The sequence below is a fragment of the Doryrhamphus excisus genome, linkage group LG18 (assembly GCF_037039965.1).
Source record: "Doryrhamphus excisus strain RoL-2023G ecotype Guam linkage group LG18, RoL_Dexc_Guam_v1.1, whole genome shotgun sequence".
Lineage (NCBI taxonomy): Eukaryota > Metazoa > Chordata > Actinopteri > Syngnathiformes > Syngnathidae > Doryrhamphus > Doryrhamphus excisus.
Genome location: NC_136374.1, coordinates 5,917,254 through 5,941,687, shown reverse-complemented (window position 1 = coordinate 5,941,687; position 24,434 = coordinate 5,917,254). Strand labels below are relative to the sequence as shown.

The 24,434-nt window shown below is 44.2% G+C and overlaps 1 protein-coding gene across 6 annotated transcripts in view; it reads left to right on the top strand.

Moving 5' to 3' along the window:
- LOC131106519 (glutamate receptor-interacting protein 2-like) overlaps positions 1-24,434 on the top strand; it is a 161,933-nt gene that overhangs the window by 59,734 nt on the left and 77,765 nt on the right. For 2 of the 6 annotated variants that reach the window (XM_058055669.2, XM_058055668.2), the window contains exon 1: positions 987-1,245. The exons of 2 other annotated variants lie outside the window; for them this stretch is intronic. In XM_058055669.2, coding sequence (XP_057911652.2) covers positions 1,101-1,245 — 145 coding nt within the window. In that variant the 5' untranslated portion in view covers positions 987-1,100. Of the gene's footprint in view, positions 1-986; positions 1,246-22,806; positions 22,956-24,434 lie in introns of those variants that run through there. 2 more of the 6 variants (XM_058055674.2, XM_058055672.2) reach the window with 1 other exon arrangement.

Sequence of the window (24,434 nt, the reverse complement as noted above, 5' to 3'; positions counted from 1 at the left end):
TGAAATATTTGGAAAATTAAAAAAAAAACAGCAAAAGTGACAAAACAACTAAATATATTCTATTATAATATAGTGAATATACTAAATCTTTTTCAACTATAGCACAAAGCTGATAAAAAAATTATTGAAATGTACTGTATATTTTTAAGACAAAAAATGTATTCTAATGACAAAAAATGCAATTTTCCGAGAATAAATATAATAATAATATAATGGCTATAATAATAAAATTATGATGACTACAAATAATATAGTTTTAAGGTCACAAAAATTTAATATTAAATTCAATATTAGTTAAATATAATTTTTGAAACAGAATATTACAAGGAACAAACAAAACAAGTTGTATTTTTTCATTAAGTTGGTTAAAAAATTCCAATATTATGGGAAATCCCAGACAGCTGTTCTGGTAGACATTTATGCTCCCTCACACATTTTGGAGTGGCCTTTTATTGTGGCCAGCCCAAGGCACACCTATGCAATAATCATGCATTCTCATTTGTTCTGAATAATAAGTGAGGTTTTCTTGCCGCCACAGGGATCCCTCACTCACTTTTATTGTTAGCTTTAGCTTGAAAGGAGATGGCGATGGTTTGATCCCAGCGGTATGTCTGATGATTGCTGATGTCTTTGTTGCAGCGTTAGCGTGTATTGGTCTTAAACCCTTCTGCATGGCATTGGTCATTGGATTGAATGAGAAGGTAAATTTTGTTATATTTTGGCAACCTGAGAGTTTGGGATGCCGGATGCGGGGGCGATGCTGCTGCTGCTGGGGTGGGGGCCACGGGGAGAGAGACAGAGAGAGGAGGGGAGGAGGGGGAGAAGATGTGAAGCCTCTCGCTTCAACAACCCCTGGAAACTCTGCTGTCTGGCTGCTTTCGTCTTGCTGCTCATTGGACTTTGTCAGCACAGAGAAAGAGGAGGGAGGAAAAGTCGGACACTGCGCGGGTTGGGGGGGGGAAGGGGCGGTCACATAGAGTGATGTCGGTGACGAAGATGAGGGGTCTTTTGGAAGAGACAGAAAAATGAACCCGTGAAAATATGAACCACTAAAGTTTCTCCTGAATCAGAGGCAGACTTGCTCACTCGCTCGCTCAAGGATGGACAAAGTGGAGCGAGTGATGAAGATGGTGAAGAGGATGTCGCCGAGGAAGAAGAGGAGAGAAGGAGGAAGAACAGTGGGAGAGCTGGAGAGCCCGGACACCTTCTGTGATGAACTGTGTCGCTTCAGGCTCTGTATCGGCGGTGAGCGTGCATGTGTGTGAGTGTGTGTGTGTGTGTGTGTGTTCATTCATCCTTTATTTAACTGGGCAAAAATATCTTTGACAAGAGTGACCTGGGCAAGACAGCAACATACGACAAAGTTTCTGACAAGACAAAAATACAATCGATCAGTGAGTGTAAAAAGTTAACTGACTCACATTTACAATAAACCAAGTAGAAGTATTTAAACCAAGTGGTGTGCCGTCAGGGCCAGCAAAACAGTCTCTGGTAGAAGTGACCTACATTTACAACTTCAATTCTAGTATTTGATCCAGGAAGTATTAATTCAGTCTATATAAACCAGTACTTCTAATGACTTTCTGTCGTGCCCCATCAAGGGACAATTTCTGTCCCTTATTGGTAATGGTAATGGTAATGGTAATGGTAATGGTAATGGTAATGGTAATGGTAATGGTAATGGTAATGGTAATGGTAATGGTAATGGTAATGGTAATGGTAATGGTAATGGTAATGGTTTTATTTCATTTGAACATGCATCAGATTACAATTGAGTGCATCCCATAATCAGTTCACAGTTCCACATGTCCAAAAGGAGTAGGAAGAAGCAAAGCTTATTAAATCCTACCCCTCCATCTGGTACTTTTACAATCAGTAACTGTTACATTTGTTCACTTCCTGCTTTCCATAAAACAGTTTAAGTTTTTTTTTTGTTTTTTTTTTAATAATGTACCTCGTACCGAAGTACAAGGTGATATGAGCATCCAATGCCATAATGGGTACCATAGTAAGTGTCAATATAGTGATATATATAGCACATCATGACTGGTTCAAGACTCTTCATCCTTGTATTTAGCAAACATCAACTGCTTGTATTGTTTCTTGAATTGGCTCATCGTTGTGCATTGTTTGATTTCCTTACTCAATCCATTCCATAGTTTGATTCCACATACTGAAATGCTATGGCTTTTTTATGTTCTCTGTAGGCGGCATTATGAATTATCCTTACTGACCTTTTTTGCAGTACATTTAGCAAGTGAAGATTGCTTTTATAGTTATTAGCCCATATTTCCACACAATAAGTAAGATATGGTAGAACCAGAGAGCAATAAAGAGTGTGGAGTGATTTCTGATTGAGAACAAATTTTGCTTTGTTCAATATTGAAATATTTCTGGCCACCTTATGTTGTATATTTGTAATATGAGGTTTCCAGCTCATATTTTCATCTATTGTGATCCCCAGAAATGTATTTTCCTTCACCCTTTCAATGTCTACACCGTCCATTTGTATTTGCTGGTGCGTGTCCTTTCTGCTGTTACCAAACAGCATGATTTCAGTTTTACTTAGGTTCAAGGACAATCTATTATCATCAAACCATCTTTTTAGTGTGACCATTTCTTCTCTGACCTTTCTAATGATTTCATCTGTACTCCCTCCAGAACAAAAAGCAGTGGTATCATCCGCAAATAATACCAGCTTTAAGTCTTTCGTAACTTTGGAGATATCATTGATGTACAAGTTGAACAGTTTTGGCCCCAGTATTGACCCCTGGGGAACTCCGCACGTAATATATGAACTTGCAGATGTGTATTCTCAACATTTTACAACTTCAATTCTAGTATTTGATCCAGGAAGTATTCATTCAGTCTATATAGACCAGTACTTCTAATGACTTTCTGTCGTGCCCCATCAAGGGACCATTTCTGTTCCTGATTAGCGTACTTCTTAGCTGCATTGCTTCCAATATGTTATGTGCTTGCCATGTCAATGTAATCTGCCCAGGATTTCCAGAATCAGGATTAATTCAACACTATTAGCAATGGGGTTGTTCCTTTAATCAATCAGATTTGCCTCACAGAGCCATCTAGCAGGCCCAAAATAAGGTCAGCATCTGTCTGTCCTCTGACTGGTTGATCAATGCAAATCAAAGACGGCGGTACCTCGATTAACATCTGTGACAGTTTTGTGGTTAACATTAGATCGCTATCGGCTGATACTTGCATTAAAACCGACCCCCTCCACCAATTAGCCCCGCCCCAGCTGCAGCATCCAGAACCAGCATGTCTACCGTGTGTAGGGACTTCCAGTCTTTGTTAGAGTGATAAAAGCTCTGCACTCTTCAAAACGTGCCTCAAAAGTGTCTCACCTAAGTGGCGCTTTGAAAAGCTTTAGATCGGTGTAGCGTTTGGGGGTTGAGGGTTTGAGGCTCACGATGTGATCAGGCAGCGGCTATAAAGCCCCGGTCCCAACCCGCTGTACTTGCGAGAAATGAGGGCATGAGTAGCGCCTCATTTTGGATTTGGGAGCATGCAGACATTATGTAGCACTTTTAGTGCAGGAGGCACTTTCGTTGTGTGGGGCTGCGTTGGACTCCGGATGATACTTCGGATGAAACGGGTGTTGTGCACACCTATATCACACTGATATTGTATCTCCTTCCTGGGCACAGAAGAGGGTGTCGGCTGCGTCTGCGCTTCAGCAGGCAGCAGATGCCTACTTGTCATTCAGGTTTTCAATTCATAAACTGAGAAGGCTACAAATAAATGCATTGCGAAATTCGAGCATTTTGTTCACGGTCTAGTAAAACAAGCATATTGGCTTTGTTTGGCTTGAAATAAGATATTGAAGGAAATCTCAAACTCCCTTACTTCGAGGCGATCTCCTTGTAGGATATGGGCAGACTAAATAACCAAACCGGTATATGAGAACCGTATTTATTCCTGATACAAACAATATCTAATACAGATGTCTGGGCTTAGTTGCTTTCCCTGTATGCCAACAGTAAGTTGGGTCTTAGTACAGCGCAGCTGCAAAAAAGCACCCTTTCTTTCCCTGCCCGGCTTTTTATACATTTCAAGATTGTGCAAGACGTGGACCAATCAGCACGCGCCGTCGCCGTGGTTTGAGCATCACCAGCCCATCTCTGTCTTTCTTGTCAGCAAGGACGATGCCAGGATGTCTGGAACGTTCTGCGATTTCTTCTGCTGTAAACAAGTCATATCATGCATACCAGATATCTCCTGCCTTGGTCATCACTCTAGTTCTCTTGTGTGTGTGTGTGTGTGTGGTGTCAAGGGTCATACTAAGTTTGTCAGTACTTGTGAAACTATGTGTTTGTATTTAACTGTGTTTAAGTTATACGCTGCATTGCATACTAGAAAACATCTTCATACTACTGCTATGTGCTTGATTTTAACTTTATTGTTAGCTAGCCAAAATATGAGCAAATACCTTCATAATGAAAATAAATTATTTTTTGTCAGGTATTCACACGGTCATGCCCTCCCCATGACTAAAGCTAAGAAACTTTCTCTGTTTGAATGTGGTCTGATTGTTAAGCTGCATCAGCAGGGCCTCTCACAGCGCTCCATTGCTACTGAGGTTGTACGCAGTAAGAAAGTCATTCTATATTTTTGGAAAAGATCCTCAGCATTACGGAAAAAAAAAGTCAAAAATGACATCTGCACTGAGCCAAGGGATCTGATTGGCTTTCCATCAAGACACAGGGCGGCTCTTGACCCAAATGAAGGCCCTTACTGCTCTCTGATGATCAAAAATGTAACCTTGGCGGTCCAAATGGCTTCCAACGTTACTGGAATGACAAGGAGATCCCACCTGAGATGTTTTCTTCTCGGTACAGTGGGAGTGACCAGGATGGATGGGATCAGGAACAAGTCACCATAGGGACATTACATGCCTTGGAGATAAAGTCTGTCGTGATCGGGGTGCTTTTTCATTCAGTGGAACACTGGAGCCTCCGGTGGTGCAGGGTTGTCAAACGGTGGTCTCTTACCTGCAGATGCTGCAGTGGGCATCCATCATGACTGAGGGCCTGGTCTGTGTGGTAACAGATGGGGTTTTCAACTGGAGAACTCTGCAGTTCACAATACTGGCTTGACCAAGGACTTTTTTCAGGGAGAATAACGTCACTCTTTTGGACCATCCAACATGTTCCCCTGATTTAAATCCCATAGAGAACATTCAGGGATGGATGGCAAGGGATGTTTATAAAAATGGCCATCAGTTCCAGACAGTTGATGCCCTTGATGAAGCCATCTTCACCACTTGGAGCAATGTTCCCAAAATATTCCCAATAGCCTCCTATTTTTTTGAGGTGATTAACAAGAACGGTGGAGCTACTCATTACTGAGTCCTATTGAGAATTTTTTTTTCTTCTAGTTTGGAGAGTTTTTTGTAATGTTTTGAGCAATGGTCTTAAACGTTTCATCAGCAGATAAACAGCCTATTTCACTTTAATTGTTGTTTATTTGTAACTTTTTCAAAGTGTTTTTTGTCACACTCCCCCTTTTTGCTTTTGTGTATTGTAGTTCTACTAAAACCTGGTTAAGATCCAAATTTAGCAAAGGTAAATTCTGGCTATTTTTCAATTGACCTTAAGATCTTTTTACAGTTTTGCTAATTATGGTTGCAGCAAAATAATTTTATTTTCTTTAAAAAAAATAGACAAAAGTGATGTTAAATGCTCATTTGTCAATTGATTTGTCGTGTAAATTTAAATGAATGTAGAACTATAATTTTTCCCTATCCAATATGTTTTGGGTTCAACATTTTTGGGTGTGTGAAACGGATTAATTGGATTTATATAATTTTCACTGAGAAAATGTCCCTTGGTTAGAGTCCGTTTTGGTTACAGTCCAAATCTTCTGGTCAAGGCCCCACTGTAGTTCAAAGTGCTTTGCACACAATGACAGACGAGGAGGAGGAGAAAATGACTTGGTGTTGGACATTCCAAATGTTTCCGGAAAAAAGGTAGACATTGTAAGGGGAGGCCCCGAAGCTAGCTAGCTTGTTTCAGCTCAAGAAAGGGTTGTCTGATACTTGCTGGGGAGGTCAAATGTTCTGTCGTGCTTTGACCTCAAGTGGTTATGCTTTTATGTGTCTGAGCAATGTTTGCTGATTACCTGTGTTGACAGGTATGCTATGCTGTCGCTATTTGTTTAATATTGTTTTTTTTTTTTTTTTTTACCAGAGCAAGAAGTTGATAAAGATTCTCTGGTCTTGTTGATGACTTGGTTACAGTCAAGGCCATGTGACTAGTTGACTTGCAGTGTTAATTAAATGTGCAGATCAGATCGCATCTTCAAAACAGTTCTTGTGTTGCTGTAATTAGTGCTTTATTAGTTGTGTGTGTGTGTATGTGTGTGCTAGCTCATGTTCTTCAAAGAGTTTTTAGAATAAATCAGTTTCATTTTAAGGGGCAGACTGGATTTAAATGACTTTGATGTAACAAAGAGGTCAGTGAGGAAAGACCAATGTGTGTGTGTTTGTGTTGTTCATGACAAAAAGTGCAGCACCTCAGCACAAAAAAGCAGAAGCAGACTTCAAAGTGCATCACAACAGCATAGGAGACGCCAAGACGTCTTAAATCTTTTTCTAGAAACATCTTCAGCCGGGGTGTCGAAAGATGTTGGACACTGGAGAGCTTTTAGAATCTTCAGTGTACAATATGTATGAAAATGGACCCTCCATATAAGCATGTGGACCTACTATGTACGTATCCGGAAGTCCTCAGGAGCGCTTGGGTTTGTGACCAATCACAGCAGAGTGGGCGTACCGAGAGGAGGGCCGGGCGTGGAGTAAATTCAACAGACCGTTTGGGATGTCTATGGAAATCCTGCAGAAAGAAGTGCAGAATCTGGAAGATCTAGAGAGCTTTGTGTGTTGGTTATTGTGTGGAGCTGCTCTCTCTGTTGGAGTCCACAACTCAATACAAAGCGCCAAAAATGTGCACACTAGGTCAGAAAGCATACAACAAGTTAGGAAAGAGAGCAACAAGGCAATCGAGGGGATGCCAGAAAAATAAACCTAACCCTAACCAGAATGAAAAAGGACAAACTTGTCATAAATATTTAGCATGGAGGTTTGTAACAAGCAAAAGAGTAGCCAGGAAGTAGTGGCACAGGGAGGAGAACTCAGGTCGATACAAGGGAATAATCTGGAGTGCATATGCGGGTTTTATAGATCAGGCTATGGGCTATGGGCAAATCCACACAAATATGGATATTTTTGGTAATGGTTATGGGTATGGTAATGGTTTTATTTCATTTGAACATGCATCAGATTACAATTGAGTGCATCCCATAATCAGTTCACAGTTCCACATGTCCAAAAGGAGTAGGAAGAAGCAAAGCTTATTAAATCCTACCCCTCCATCTGGTACTTTTACAATCAGTAACTGTTACATTTGTTCACTTCCTGCTTTCCATAATACAGTTTAAGGTTGTTGTTTTTTTTAATTTTAATTTTTCAATATTTTGTCCCGTACCCAAGTACAAGGTGATATGAGCATCCAATGCCATAATGGGTACCATAGTAAGTGTCAATATAGTGATATATATAGCACATCATGACTGGTTCAAGACTCTTCATCCTTGTATTTAGCAAACATCAACTGCTTGTATTGTTTCTTGAATTGGCTCATCGTTGTGCATTGTTTGATTTCCTTACTCAATCCATTCCATAGTTTGATTCCACATACTGAAATGCTATGGCTAGCATAACGTAGTCCTAGCATATAAGTGTTTCAAATGTACTTCTTCCCTGAGATCATATTTCTCCTCTCTTGTAGAGAAGTATTGGATGACATTTTTAGCTAATTGGTTATTTTTAGCCTTATGCATTATTTTAGCTGTTTGAAGATGAACTATATCAGCAAGTTGAAGTATTTGTGATTTTAGAAATAAGGAGTTAGTATGTTCTCTGTAGGCGGCATTATGAATTATCCTTACTGACAACACAGGCAAAACAGGAATTACAATAAAAACACCAGTGTCATGACAAAGACTCATTTGCATGATGCACAGGTGACATTTGTGTCTTCATGGACCACCGTAGAGGACATATTGAAGACATTGTCTATTTCGACTTTCTTTTAGAAAGTTGAAAAATCTCAGCTGAGAGGAATGAAAGAGTCCCGCATCTTCCTCGGAATGACAATCAGCTTGGTGACACAGATTCCTCCCTTTTTAATAATAGGAAAAAATTGCTTTGTTTTCACTCACAAAAGCATGTGAAGGTGAGACGCTGCCTGTGAAAAGTTGAAATACGGACAGGAGAAATTGTTTCTTCATAGAGCAAAAACAAATACAACATATATAAATTCAATATATTGACTCTCTGTCCTCCAGTCAGCTGTTTGTAGACAAATCTTAATGAGGAACACAGAAGAACATAGCAGTGGATTTGTTCTCCATATTTGGCAATAACAGACCTGCTTGGCTTTCTTCTCATTCTTCCACAACAAACTGGAAGCTGTTGCTGGCAATAGAGTCTGCAATGCTATTATAATGCTATCGTATACCTTTAAGGCTACCTATTATACTCATTGTGTGACTCTTTGTATTGAGTTGTGGATTCAATACAATAATATACAATATATACACTTGTAGATCTTCCAGAATCTGCACCTATTCCAGTTGGATTTCTACTTTTTGATTTTTTTTCCGGCACGCCCACGCCGCTGTGATAAGTCACACTCTTCCTGACTACTACGAACAACACTTTAATAAATAAATTATTAAATGTTTAGGATCTGGGGCTGCACGGCAGTCGAGTGGTTAGCACACAGACCTCACAGCTAGGAGACCAGGGTTCAATTCCACCCTCGGTCATCTCTGTGTGGATGATTGCATGTTCTCCCCGTGCATGCGTGGGTTTTCTCAGGGTACTCCGGTTTCCTCCCACATTCCAAAAACATGCTAGGTTAATTAGCGACTCCAAATTGTCCATACGTAGGTATGAATGTGAGTGTGAGTGGTTGTTTGGGAATTCACTAAGTGCAGACAATCATGGCACAACATCGGTTGTCTAAATGTGGTCATTACACGCTTTTTGCAGGACTACCGTGTTCCAGACAGAGAACACTATGGTTGGTCCAACTCTGTGGATGCAATTAATACACCTTTGCCGACACGCTTTTTTGAGTTGTTTTTGGAAAGCTTAAGTGTTTCCCATTACATGCCGTCTACAGCTGCTTCTTTTTAGCTGTTTTTATATCTTTAGAACGCACAGAAAAGAGAAAGACATTCAGTATGTAGTCATGTCTCACAAGAGGATTGTGAATGATTCACAAAAAAGCACAGTTTAACTTTTAACCATGTTTTTTATGAGCAATGAAGGGTTGCGTTCAAAGACGCAATGTGATTCACATTTTGAGCGCCTTTTTTTCGGATTTCCCAGCATACAACATTCATTCATTCATTCATTTTCTACCGCTTTTCCTCACAAGGGTCGCGGGGGGTGCTGGAGCCTATTCCAGCTGTCTTTGGGCGAGAGGTGGAGTACACCCTGGACTGGTGGCCAGCCAATCACAGGGCACATATAGACAAACAACCGTTCACACTCACATTCATACCTATGGACAATTTGGAGTCACCAATTAACCTAGCATGTTTTTGGAATGTGGGAGGAAACCGGAGTACCCGGAGAAAACCCACGCATGCACGGGGAGAACATGCAAACTCCACAAAGAGATGGACGAGGGTGGCATTGAACCCTGGTCTCCTAGCTGTGAGGTCCGCTAACCACTCGACCGCCGGTTTCCTCCCACATTCCAAAACCATGCTAGGCGACTCCAAATTGTCCATAGGTATGAATGTGAGTGTGAATGGTTGTTTGTCTATATGTGCCCTGTGATTGGCTGGCGACCAGTCCAGGGTGTACCCCCCCTGAATGAATGAAATAAATTAGTTACCACAGTTTTCCCTGAATATTAAGACTTTATTCTTGTAAAATTACAGCTGTTTTTTTTTCATTTCTGCTTTTTATTCTGCTTGTTTCCTCTCATAATTATGACTTTATTTTTATAATATTTTGACTTTATTATTGTAACACTGTCGTTTTTTCTGCAACGCAATGTTCCAAAAGTTTTTGTTTTCTTAAATATTAAAAAAACAGCCACGCTCCACACTTTCACCATGTTGTATTTATGCCTTATATGTATTATTTTATTATATTTTGTTCACTATATTGGGTAATAGGAGTGTAAAGGTGACCATAGGGGTGTTATATCATGTATAGAGGGCTACAATAATGTTGGAAACTGTATTTAGAAGGTCGTAAACAGGTTTTCTATGCTCTAACTATGAATATTCCATTTATAAACAAGGAATCCGAGGGATTGCTGTACATAAATGTTTCAACCCAAATGTGGCCCATGAATCCAAATAATTGCCCCTGCTGTAATAATATGAGAGTACAGTTAAAGCACTGCGGGAGTCATTGAGGCTGAGCAGCTAAATTTAGCTCTTCAATCCCTTTTTTCTCATCATTCCACCTCCACACCTTGAGCGAGCCGGTCGCGCCCTCCTTGCTCTGGTTCCTGCTTCGTGGATGATACAGCAGTCGGGTGTGGGCGGCTCTGTGCTACTTCTTGGAGAAACTTCTCCACTCTTATTACTGACTGGAGCTTCATGAGTCATTCATCCTTGGAGAGAGAGAGATGCTGGCATTGTTGGTTGTCAGTCAAGCTGAAACACTTTTGTCTCCCGTCACCCTCAGGTTGCATTGCGTCTGCTTATGGAGAGCCGGATTATCATAACTGTATTTACTGTACATGTGATAGTACTTCACACCAGAAGATCTAGAATATCTTATGGACATATTCTTGATGATGACCATGCGAGAAGGAGAAGGAGGAACATTCATCTGAATAAGGAAAAAAAGTGAAGCTCACGCCTGCTTCTTCTCTCCGAGTTCCACTTTCCCTGCACTCACCGTCACTCAGCTGTCATCTGCAGCTCGACCTCATCTCATTTTGCTGACAAACTTAGTAAAACTTAGCTATACTTGTCACTTTGCTCGGAGGCTGGTCTGGTACGAGCCAGTGGTTAGTGGTCACATTTAGGTCACGCCCCTGGCTATGCCTCAAAGGATGCTGATTGGTCCTTGTAGACGGCTTAAAAACTTCCACTGAGTGACAAGTTGACTGCTCGAGCTTTTGGATCATCTGCTGGGTCTGTGCAATTCTCATTCAGTAAACTCTGGTTCGAGTCCCCAGGGTTACTTGGGTTATGTTGGTGCCAGGACGCTGGTTTAGTGGGGTGAGTCTAACACAGATGTGTCCAAAGTCCAGCCCGGGTGCCATTTGTGTATTGCAGCTGTTTTTTTTTATTGGCCTTTTATATAACCAGAAAAAAAACAGTAAAAATCAGCAGTCATTAAAAAAAAAATTAATTTAAATTAATATTAAAAGAAAAAAGTTGTCATCAAACAAGAAAAGATGTTTATTGTTTGAGAATAACTTAGTTTTATTATAAGTGAAAATAACACGATTTTAGTATCATAAATTTGAATATTAAAGACAAAAGTCAGACTATTATGAGAATAGAATGAGAATAGAAACAGAATGAGAATAACGTCAAAACGGGAATGGGAATAAAGTCATAATTATGGGAAAACAAACAGCTGTAATTTTAGGTGAATAAATTCAAAATATTACATGAGAAAAGTCATATTATAATGAGATGTAAACATTGTAATTTCATGAGGAAAATTAAAACAATTTTGATAGCATAGTTTTATAATAATAATAATAATTATTATTATTATTATTATAATATTCTTTTAAAAATTTTAAAAATAATAATAATAATATTAATGATAATAATAATAATAATTATTATTATTATTACTATTACTATTATTAGTATTATTATTATTATATAAATAATATTATATAATATAATAAATTCATTATTATAATAATACATAATAATAATAATAATAATAATAACTATATTATTATTATTAATAATAATTGTATTATTATTTGTCACGGTACGGCTTGAGAGCTTTACGGTTCGACCCCAGGATGCAGAGAGCAGGACCAATTGCAGGTAAATTATATTTATTTTGTGCAATAATAGCAGCAAAAGGAAAAAGCAACTCAACTTGCTGACGGACAAATGATAATGATCCCACACAGGGAGACGCACACACCTGAACTAAATAGAAGGACAAAATAGGGACAGGTGTGGGTAACCATGGCAACCAAGGCAACAGAGGAAGTCCAACACAAAAACCAAACAAACTGTCATGCACAAACCCGCACAGGGCGTGACCGTGACAGTACACCCCCCTCAAGGACGGATCCTAGACGTCCAAAAATATTCTCAGTCAAAGAGGGATGGGTGGTGGGGGGACCGGAGGTGGGTCGCCGACGGGATCCTTCTGGGGGCCGGCCGGGGCGGCAGGCAGCACGACCCCTCCAAGTGATGGAGGGAATGGTTGGGTCGGCGGAGGTGGTAAGCACTCTCCGGGGGGCGCCCTCGACTATGCGCGGGGTAGGCCTCCTCAGGGGGGCGCCCTGGGTGCAGAACCTGAGCCCCGGCAGAGAGTCTAGAGGTAGGCGGCGTCCGGCCCTGACGCGGAGACGGCGAAGCAGCAGGCGTCCGGCCCTGACGCGGAGACGGCGAAGCAGCAGGCGTCCGGCCCTGACGCGGAGACGGCGAAGCAGCAGGCGTCCGGCCCTGACGCGGAGACGGCGAAGCAGCAGGCGTCCGGCCCTGACACGGAGACGGCGAAGAAGCAGGCGTCCGGCCCTGACACGGAGATGGCGAAGAAGCAGGCGTCCGGCCCTGACACGGAGACGGCGAAGAAGCAGGCGTCCGGCCCTGACGCGGAGACGGCGAAGAAGCAGGCGTCCGGCCCTGATGCGGAGACGGCGAAGAAGCAGGCGTCCGGCCCTGACGCGGAGACGGCGAAGAAGCAGGCGTCCGGCCCTGACGCGGAGACGGCGAAGAAGCAGGCGTCCGGCCCTGACGCGGAGACGGCGAAGAAGCAGGCGTCCGACCCTGACGCAGCGACGGTGAAGCAGCAGGCGTCGACCATGCCAGAGCCTGTCCATCTGCTCCAGCAAGCCCTGCTGCTCGTCCTGCAGGTGGAGTGGGCTGTGCCTCCTCACTCCCCCAGCAGGTGGCGCCATCCTCCCCTTCCATTGGTGGGCTGGGCTGTGCTTCCAGCATAGCCCAGCAGGTGGTACTAGCCCCCCCTCTCGAAGGCGGATCCCAGACGCCGTCATCAGAGGGAGCCGAAACCAGGGAAGGGAGGCTTGGAGGAAGGTCACTGGCTCCTCAAGGTCAGCAGTCCCGGCCGCAGCCACTTGTTTGGGCTTGAAGCTGCGAGGCTTGGGCATGGGAGGAATTAGGGACACCGCGCAGCTTGGCATGGGAGCCGGGTCTTGGAAACCCCTGGGGCTGCGCGGCTTGGGCACAGGCGGAATCCGGGATGCCACGCATCTTGGCACGGGAGCCGGGTCTTGGGAACCCCTGGGGCTCCGCGGATTGGGGACTGGAGGAATCTGTGAGGCCACGCCGCTTGGCACGGGAGCCGGGTCTTGAGAACACCTGGGGCTGCGTGGCTTAGGGACTGGAGGAATCTGTGGAGTCACGCCGCTTGGCACAAGAGCCGGGGTTTGAAGAACCTTGAAGCTGCGTGGCTTGGGGACTGCTTGGGGATGCCACGCAGCTTGGCACGGGAGCCGGGTCTTGGGAACCCCAGGGGCTGCGTGGCTTGGGCACTGGAGGAATCTGTGACGCCACGCAGCTTGGCACGGGAGCCGGGTCTTGGAAACCCCTGGGGCTGCGTGGCTTGGGAACTGGAGGAATCTGTGACGCCACACAGCTTGGCACGGGAGCCGGGTCTTGGAAACACCTGGGGCTGCGTGGCTTGGACACTGGAGGAATACGGGGCGCCTCGCCACTTGGCACGGGAGCCGTCGGGGAATGCACGACGGGCTGCAACTCGGCAGCAGCGAGAGGGTTGAGCTGTGCCGTGATGTGACATGGCGAGGCGGAAGAGGGCGGCCACACCTCTTGGCGACGTGCCGTGCGTCGGCGACGCCGCCGCGTCAGAGGGTGTGCAGCGAGTACCGGGAACACCGACACCATGGGCACTAGGGTGCCGTCCGGCCCCCACACCATGGTCTCCAGTTCCTCTGGGGTGTACCTTGCACACTCTTGCTCCATCGCCTTGAAAAACTGCCGGGTCCAGTCGTCGAGCTCCGCGAGATCGTCGCCGGGTTCGTCGAAGCCGGCAGGGCATGAGGGCAGGTGCACCTCGACTTGGCATGGAGGGGAAGACGAGCTTGGCTTCGCTCTGTGGCGCCGCGGCTTGCGTCGGCGTCGCGGAGGGTTAGGAGTGCCGTCGGTGGGTCCGGGATGCAGCCACGCCGTGGAAACGAACGTGTCGTCCGGACCGCACACCAAGTCCTCTATCTCCCATGGCGGCATCGCCATCTCCTCGTCCTCCATGGCCTTGATGAGCTGCCAGGTCCAAAAATCGCTCTCCGGGAGGTCGTCGTCACTTGGTGGGATCATTCTGTCACAGTACGACTTGAGAGCTTTACGGTTCAACCCCAGGATGCAGAGAGCAGGACCAATTGCAGGTAAATTATATTTATTTTGTGCAATAATAGCAGCAAAAGGAAAAAGCAACTCAACTTGCTGATGGACAAATGATAATGATCCCACACAGGGAGACGCACACACCTGAACTAAATAGAAGGACAAATTAGGGACAGGTGTGGGTAACCATGGCAACCAAGGCAACAGAGGAAGTCCAACACAAAAACCAAACAAACTGTCATGCACAAACCCGCACAGGGCGTGACAATTATTATTATTATTATCATTATTATTATTAATTGTTATTAATTATTATTATTATTGTTATTATTATTATTATTATTGTTATTATTATTATTATTATAAAAACAAAATGAACATTCATTCATTCATTTTCTACCGCTTATTCTCTCGTGGGGGTGCTGGAGCCTATCCCAGCTGTACACTCTGGACTGGTGGCCAGCCAATCACAGGGCACATATAGACAAACAACCATTCACACTCACATTCATACCTATGGACAATTTGGAGTGGCCAATTAACCTAGCATGTTTTTGGAATGTGTTAGTGTTTTTACAAAGAACACTAAACTCATCACACACCAACTTGACACTCAAAAGGTATAATTATGAAACCAGCTCAACCGAATCATTCATTCATTCATTCATTTTCTACAGCTTATCCTCACGAGGGTTGCAGGGGATGCTAGAGTCTATCCCAGCTGTCTTTGGGCGAGAGGCGGGGTACACCCTGGACTGGTGGCCAGCCAATCACAGGGCACATATAGACAAACAACCATTCACACTCACATTCATACCTATGGACAATTTGGAGTCGCCAATTAACCTAACATGTTTTTGGAATGTGTTAGTGTTCTTACAAAGAACACTAAACTCATCACACACCAACTTAACACTCAAAAGGTATAATTATGAAACCAGCTCAACCGAATCATTCATTCATTCATTCATTTTCTACCCCTTATTCTCACGAGGGTCGCGGTGGGTGCTGGAGTCTATCCCAGCTGTCTTTGGGCGAGAGGCGGGCTCCACCCTGGACTGAGTACCCGGAGAAAACCCACGCATGCACGGGGAGAACATGCAAACTCCAAACAGAGATGGCCGAGGGTGGAATTGAACCCTGGTCTCCTAGCTGTGTCTTCGGGCGAGAGGCGGGGTACACCCTGGACTGGTGGCCAGCCAATCACAGGGCACATATAGACAAACAACCATTCACACTCACATTCATACCTATGGACAATTTGGAGTCGCCAATTAACCTAGCATGTTTTTGGAATGTGGGAGGAAACCGGAGTACCCGGAGAAAACCCATGCATGTACGGGGAATTGAACCCTGGTCTCGTAGCTGTGAGGTCTGCGTGAGGTCTGCGTGATAACCACTTGACCGCCGTGCCGCCCCAAAATGAACATATTTTGGGAAAATTTATTTTGGGAAAAAGTTATAATATTATGGGAATGAAGTCATAATATTATGAAAAAATGTATAGGGATTATTTAAGATGAAAGTTGAAATATATGGAAATAAAAAAAACATCAGAACCATAGGGGAAAAAAAGAGTATAGAGTGAATATATATCCTATATAAAAACAGAAAAACGGTTGGACACCCCCGGTCAAACAGATGCCAGCCGGTACGGCTGTGCCAAAGCATGTTGGTGAAGCCGACTCCGTAAGACTGAAAAAGAGCCACACTGGATGACAAGTTGACAGCTGGGGGCTTTTAGCTCATCCATCTGTGGACTGTGATTCGATTGAGCCTGCAACAGCGTGAGAAAAAATGTTTTATTTTTTGTCCTTTTATGTGACTTTTTTACACGGCAAGGGAATGTACCTTTGTGGCATTGTTATATGTCACTCTAAAGTTTAACAAGCACAATTCATTAAAAATGCAAGTGGTTATTATATGCTCAGTCTGTCTATGTTTAAGGGAATCTTTACTGAAGCAAACAACAGGTTCCCTTTTGGGAAGGTCATCTTTAACAATGTGAAAGTCACTTGTCCGTTGTATTATTGTATTCAGTATTTCATTGTTTGTGGAGTTATGTCATTGATAATAGTGATGTATTAACTAGTGATGTGCCGGGGCTTCGAAGTGTGTGTTGAGTAATCGAGTGGGCACTTCGTGATTCATTGGGGGAGGGGCCGGAATTGATGACGTCCGAAGCCTCGCTGCCCGGCTGTACCATGTGACGGCTTCGGGAAAAGGTTTGGAATTTGCCACGATGTTTGCCTGTCACTCAGCGATATAAACCCCTCAGGCTCAAACATTCAAATGTGGGCTTTTGTGGTGAGAGTCAGTCAGTTGAGCGTGTGGATAGTATTTGTCGATGGTTCGGTTACTATACGGTTACGTTAGTTTGGGGTTCAGAGAGAGAAGATATGGAGCAGCTAGAAAGAGGAAATAGTGTGGAAACATTTTGACTTGATCAGTAAGCCAAATCAACACTATTAATAGATGGTATGTTTGCGTTTCCAAACCTGTATTTTCACTGTTTGTCATTGTTATTGAGAGGTGAAGTGCTTATTGGGGTACAATAATAACACCTCATCCATGTTCAGGCATTAACGTGCCTTTCATGAACATAAAGATGAAACTGGACCTTCACCCGTCCATGGTAAGGTTCATAGTACTACATTATAATATTAATATATTACAGTATTACCAACACAATCATGATGAAGCTAGCCATATCACATGATACATGGCATTTATAGACAAGAAAACATTCAGTATTTTATATATACTGTATATTTTATCTTACACTTTGTAGATTAATCATTTGGTTATACAATTTTTTGTAGTACATAATCATTTCCAAGAGCCAAAACAGATCAGCATTCAATGCATCACACATGAAGATACTAAGGATCGACCGTTACATCAGCCAGCCGATATATTGGGCCGATATTTACATTTTTTCCTTGTATCGGTATTGGCCGATACGCGCGTGTATTTTTCCACCGCACGAATCCTACTGTGTTCAGTGTTTACATTTCAATAAATATTTGTTTAAACATGAGATAATATTTATCATTGTCATTTTTTCATGTAAATTGAGGGATCAAAAGCAGTATCGGCCACAAATATCGGCCCAAGCAAAATCGGCCATCGGCTAAGGGTGATGGAAAAAAATCGGTATCGGCATCGGCCCCCCAAAAAAAACATATCGGTCGATCCCTAGAAGATCCATCCGCCTGTAATTGTATCCAAGGCCAGCAGGTGGTTTCGTGTGCACATGAAGCTTCAAGAAATGAATCCATTCTCCAACCAGTTGACTGAAATGGTTCGAAGCCTCATGGGGCTTCATCTCGCCATCACTAGTATTAACCCAAGCTAAATTGGGATTCGAACAGGTGTACAGAGTTTGTCTTACATGGGGATACTTACCAAGGGAGTCACCTGCAGGTATGTTTGGGGAGAAGCCGCCATGAGTCTCTGGGTTTTATAGGTTATAGGACGTCATTAATGACATCATCAGACCATACCATGTACTGGGGATGGGGGAGGGGGTTGTAAGGTTGGATGGGTGTTTAATCTTGGGTTTGGGTAGGGAAATATGTGTATGGGTTCATGTTTTATGGAGAGCTGTAGTAACAGTGGGGTCGCATCAGATGATGGTGTTGAAATTCAGTTTTAAGAGTTTCATGATTAGATGTGTTCAATTCCCGCCCTCGGCCATCTCTGTGTGGAGTTTGCATGTTCTCCCCGTGCATGCGTGGGTTTTCTCCGGGTACTCCGGTTTCCTCCCACATTCCAAAAACATGCTAGGTTAATTGGCCACTCCAAATTGTCCATAGGTATGAATGTGAGTGTGAATGGTTGTTTGTCTATATGTGCCCTGTGATTGGCTGGCGACCAGTCCAGGGTGTACCCCGCCTCTCGCCCGAAGACAGCTGGGATAGGCTCCAGCACCCCCCGCGACCCTCGTGAGGAAAAAGCGGTAGAAAATGAATGAATGATTAGATGTGTTTTGTAGACCAACCTATGGACGAAAGTGGGACATTCCGGGCAGATTGGGAGCCCTATAAGGGGAGCGGTAGGGGAACACTTTTTTTTTTCTTTTTCTTCTTGTTGTTTTGGGAAGTCAAGTCATTTTTTTTCCAATTTAATTTTTTTGTTTTTCGTGTTTTCCATAAGTTTCTCTGCCAAGCTAAATAAATATGCCTAGACTGGGTGAACTGCAAGTCTGCCTCCTGAATTGTTTTGGCCTTCGGTCACCACATTACGACAAACAAGATAAGAGAGAAAGCCTGTGTCGTTGTGCAGTTGAGCTCCAAGCAGGCGTGTTGTCTTCTCTGCATAAGGACACTTAGCACACCGACACAGCGGCCGGCGGTCTCAAGGGCTACTTGACGGCCTGATACGCTCGCTGGCGTGATTGCAAAAGCTCGCTGGCAAAAGCCAGTCAGCCCTTTTCTTTTTCTCTGCGGACGCCCGGGTCAGGAGGTTGATTGGCGGACGGACACAGCGGGGCGGAATGGACCTCACGTGTCCGCACGTGGGCTTGAGAATGTGTGACACGGCTTTATTTCATCAGCGGTTAAAGCATTCGGAGGTGTTTTCAAATCCGAGGATGCCACTTTGATACTTTGTAAAACTTGGACAGTTATTAGATTTTTTTTGTTAAAATCTTTTTTTGCTAAATACAAGGATGAAGAGTCTTGAACCAGTCATGATGTGCTATATATATCACTATATTGACACTTACTATGGTACCCATTATGTCATTGGATGCTCATATCACCTTGTACTTTGGTACGGGACAAAAAATTACAAAATTTAAAAATAAAAAAACCGAACAAAAAAAAAACCTTAAACTGTATTATGGAAAGCAGGAAGTGAACAAATGTAACAGTTACTGATTGTAAAAGTACCAGATGGAGGGGTAGGATTTAATAAGCTTTGCTTCCTCCTAGCAGCAGGGCGATCGAGTGGTTAGCGCACAGACCTCACAGCTAGGAGACCAGGGTTCAATTCCACCCAGGGTTCAACTCCACCCTCAGCCATCTGTGTGTGTCCTAGCGGCACGGCGGTCGAGTGGTTAGCGCACAGACCACACAGCTAGGAGACCAGGGTTCAATTCCACCCAGGGTTCAATTCCACCCTCTGCCATCTCTGTGTGTCCTAGCGGCACGGCGGTGGAGTGGTTAGCGTGCAGAACTCACAGCTAGGAGACCAGGGTTCAATTCCACCCTCGGCCATCTCTGTGTGTCCTAGTGGCACAGCGGTCGAGTGGATAGCGTGCAGACCTCACAGCTAGGAGACCAGGGTTCAATTCCACCCTCAGCCATCTCTGTGTGGAGTTTGTTCTCCCCGTGCATGCATGGGTTTTCTCCGGGTACTCCGGTTTCCTCCCACATTCCATAAACATGCTAGGTTAATTGGCCACCAGTTCAGGGTGTACCCCGCCTTTCACCCGAAGACAGCTAAGATAGGCTCCAGCACCCCCCGCGACCCTCGTGAGGAAAAGCGGTAGAAAATGAAATGAAATGCTTCTTCCTACTCCTTTTGGACATGGAACTGTGAACTGATTATGGGATGCACTCAATTGTAATCTGATGCATGTTCAAATGAAATAAAACCATTACCATTACCATTACCATTACCATTACCATTACCATTACCATTACCATTACCATTACCATTACCATTACCATTACCATTACCATTACCATTACATTTGTTGTTTATTTTGTAGTTTTCTTGTTTATCACTTCAAAACATAAGAAATTGAAGTAATCAGTTGTTGTGTGGGTGTACTGTTGTACATGTGTGTTTACCTCCCGTCTGCAAAGGACAATAAATAAAAGAAGCAAGGATATTTCCTTTCTGAATCCAGTCGTGTGCTGTGCGGCCATGTTGGCTAATCTCAGCAGAGCAGACCGCTCTGATGATTTATTAAAGCGGTCGCTCACACTCTCTCCTCACTCTTCTACTTTATGGCATTCCGACGGAAACGGCTTAATCCTCAATGGGCTCAGCACCATTTCCGCCGCAGCTTCTGTGGCTTCGCAGCGAGTTTGGAATGAATTGTTATCCTCACACGCGTTTATCCCACGTACTTCATCTCTAAAGTGCTCACAGCCACCAGGGGGCGTTTCTGTATGTTGTCCAGCTTTGCCTCACCTGTCATGATGAAAAAAAAAAAAAATCACGATAGAATTAAATAAATACCAATCAAGCATTTGTAACATTTTAAGTAAAATGTGTAGAATTTGAGCATTTCCTGATCAAAAACAGGGCAAAAATGTAATGTAATTCTGAAGGTCCACTGGGCCGGTGATTTGCACGCCAATGCAATTTGCAGTGGGGCCGAGTGTCGCCAATAAGGTGCCGAGTGGCATGCAGTGGCTCAAACTGCCTTCCAACTTGCTTGTGTTGGCCTGCGGCAAAAATTTAGTTTGGCGGCAAGAAAATTTCAAAATGGTTAAAATCTTTGCAAACAATCCGCCTATTGGAATCAACTGGAATGTAATGGCGCGAGCCAAGTTGCGCCAATGATGGTAGGAGTTCACTGGGCTGGCGCTGGTTGGTGCCAGTTCACGTCAATGCAATTTGCAGTGGGGCCGAGTGTCACCAATAAAGTGACGGGTGGCATGCAGTGGCTCAAACTGCCTCCCAACTTGCTCGTGTTGGCCCACGGCAAAAATTTTGTTTGGCGGCAAGAAAATTTCAAAATGGTTAAAATCTTTGCAAACAATCCGCCTATTGGAATCAACTGGAATGTAATGGCGCGAGCCAAATTCCGCCAATGATGCTTGGAGTCCACTGGGCTGGCGCTGGTTGGTGCCAGCTCACGCCAATGCAATTTGCGGTGGGGCCGAGTGTCGCCAATTAGGTGCAGAGTGGCATGCAGTGGCTCAAACTGCCTCCCAACTTGCTCGTGGGGGCCCGTAACAGCGGCAAAAATTGAGTTTGGCGGCAAGAAAATTTCAAAACGCTTAAAATCTTTGCAAACTATCCGCCTATTGGAATCCACTGGAATGTAATGGCGCGAGCCAAGTTCTGCCAATGATGCTTGGAGTCCACTGGGCCTGACCTGGTTGGTGCCAGGTCAGGCCAATGTATTTTGCAGTGGGGCCAAGTTTGGCGGCAAGAAAATTTCAAAACGGTTAAAATCTTCCCATCCGCCTATTGGAATCAATTGGAATGTAATGGCGCGAGCCAAGTTCCGCCAATGATGCTAGGAGTCCACTGGGCCGGTGCCAGTTGGTGCCAGTTCGAGCCACTACACGCCAATCACATAATCTTTGGCGCAAACTGGCACCAAGTGGACTCCTAGCATGAAGTGTGGAAACTGAGCCTTCCGTCTGAGTGCACTGCACTAAGTACACTCAGAATTGAATGGCGATGGCACTTGGAGCCCCCCCCCCCTCCTCGAACATTTCTAACGTGGTGAGTCAAGTGGAATGATTGGACTCATTCTAAATCAAATGAGGTCAGGTTTGAACCCCACAAACGTTTCATTTCCTTTCTTCACGGTTTCATCAGCAGCTACCTGTTTTCTGGCTTCTCACTACGCCTGCACGGCTCAGCAGCATCTTTCATCATCCTTCTCATCCATGAATGTGCAGAACATGTTGAACAAACATCCTGTTCTTATTTATTACTGTTGTGTGTGGGCCTCGTGAGAAGAATATAGACAGGAAGTTAGTTGAAGTTGGCAGACTCACATTTAAAGATGGAAGGTTTTTTTGTGTGTGTGAATTAGCAATGAAGATCTTCACTACTAATTCCTCTTTCGCTTGATCAGGGGATCAAACACTTCAGTATTCCCCCCACTGTACATGTACAAAAAAGTTCTAGAGTGTAAAAAGTTCTTGTGTTGTTGTTGTCATGGTTACTACAAGCTTTCAATTGTCAACCGGAGGCAGCACATCAATCATCTGCAAACATCTCATCTCCTTGCTGACTGCATTCCCTGGCCGGAAATTGGAAATGTGTAAAAAAATAAAATAAAACCGAGGCGGTCACCCAAGTAGGCAGGCGAGCGATGTCGTCCCTGGGGGAGGTCAGCAGCAAGCGAGGAGGACAATGAAAATGAAGTGTATCAGAGCGACATTGAGGAGGCAGCTTCATTTCACGCCGCTTCCCACACACGCACGAGCTGAACCAGCGAGCCAGCAGCTAGAGAGAGAGAGAGAGGGAGAAAGAAGGAGGGGGGGTGGTTGTAATGGTGGGGGGGGTTAGAGGATGCTGGAATCTCCCGCTCAATCGCAAGCGCTTCAGCATGTGACTTCTCCAGCGATGCTCGCTCTGTCCTCCACCATGTCTGACTGAAGCAGGAAGAAGGATGTTCTCAGTGTCGCTCAAGTGCCGCTTAGGGGTCATCAGGCGCCAAGCCAAGGGTACTGTGAGTGTGTGTGTGTGTGTGTGTGTGTGTGTGTTTGTAATTCATCATCAGGTGTCTTTTATGCAAAGTTGGCATCTTGAGATCTCCTTGTGCCTTTAACAGTATATAATGATGTGTTTGTGTACGTGTGGGCGTGCACCTTCAGGCTTGTTGTGCTGACCTCCCCGGTGAGCATGTGTGTGTGTGTGTGTGTGTGTGTTTACAGTCAGTATGTTTATTTCCCCGTGTGCATTCATAGTAAAGAGCCTCCTCCTGCTGATGTATTCATGTTACATCTTCATTTTACACCTTCTCTCAGGCTCTGCTGGAAAAAGAAAACAAACGATACAAAACTTGCTGAGAAGAGCAGCTGATGCTCTAATTTTGGTTTGTGAAGAAAATGTGCTAAAGGGTCATCTGGTTGTGTGTGTGTGTGTGTGTGTGTGTTGTGTAGAGCTGCGTCAGGGCAGCAGCAACAGGTTGTATATTTGTATATTGTGGTTTCATATAGTTTTGATGAACGCTGACATGTTGATGTCGTATATTTAATTCATGAGTACTGTCATGCCCCGTACATTTCTTAAATGCTCGGACGTGCTAGTCGATGTTTTTTTTTTTTTTTAAAGCTGTCATAATTCATTCATGTTCAACGTGCCGGTTGTGTTCAACAAACTTGCTCAACGCAGCGATGTGGAGAGCTGAATATTCATGATGATAAAAAGTCATCTTTTGCTTCAGTCTTAAGTGACTTTAAATCATTCAACTTGTGAGGAGGGATGAGTGGTTAGCGCGCAGGCCACACAACTAAAAGACCCGAGTTCAATTCCACCCTCGGGCATCTCTGTGTAGAGCTTTGCATGTTCTCCCTGTGCATGCGTGGGTTTTCTCCGGGTACTCCGGTTTCCTCCCACATTCCAAAAACATGCTAGGTTAATTGGCCACTCCAAATTGTCCATAGGTATGAATGTGAGTGTGAATGGTTGTTTGTCTATATGTGCCCTGTGATTGGCTGGCCACCAGTCCAGGGTGTACCCCGCCTCTCACCCGAAGACAGCTGGGATAGGCTCCAGCAACCCCCCCCCCGACCCCCCGCGACCCTCGTGAGGAAAAATCGGTAGAAAATGAATGAATGAACTTGTGAGGAGGGATGAGTGGTTAGTGTGCAGGCTACACAGCTAAAAGACCCAAGTTCAATTCCACCCTCGGGCATCTCTGTGTGGCGTTTGCATGTTCTCCCCGTGCATGTGTGGGTTTTCTCCGGGTACTCCGGTTTCCTCCCACATTCCAAAAACATGATCGGTTAATTGGCCATTCCAAATTGTCCATAGGTATGAATGTGAGTGTGAATGGTTGTTTGAACTGCTATTGATGTGTTCAGGTCAGAATAAAGTTATTAAGTAGTGGCAGCCTCTTGTTGTGGCTAGTCTTTTATCATGTAATAGAGAGATGTGGCTTGATGCGCATGCGTTAATGATGCTAAATAGGGCTGCACGGC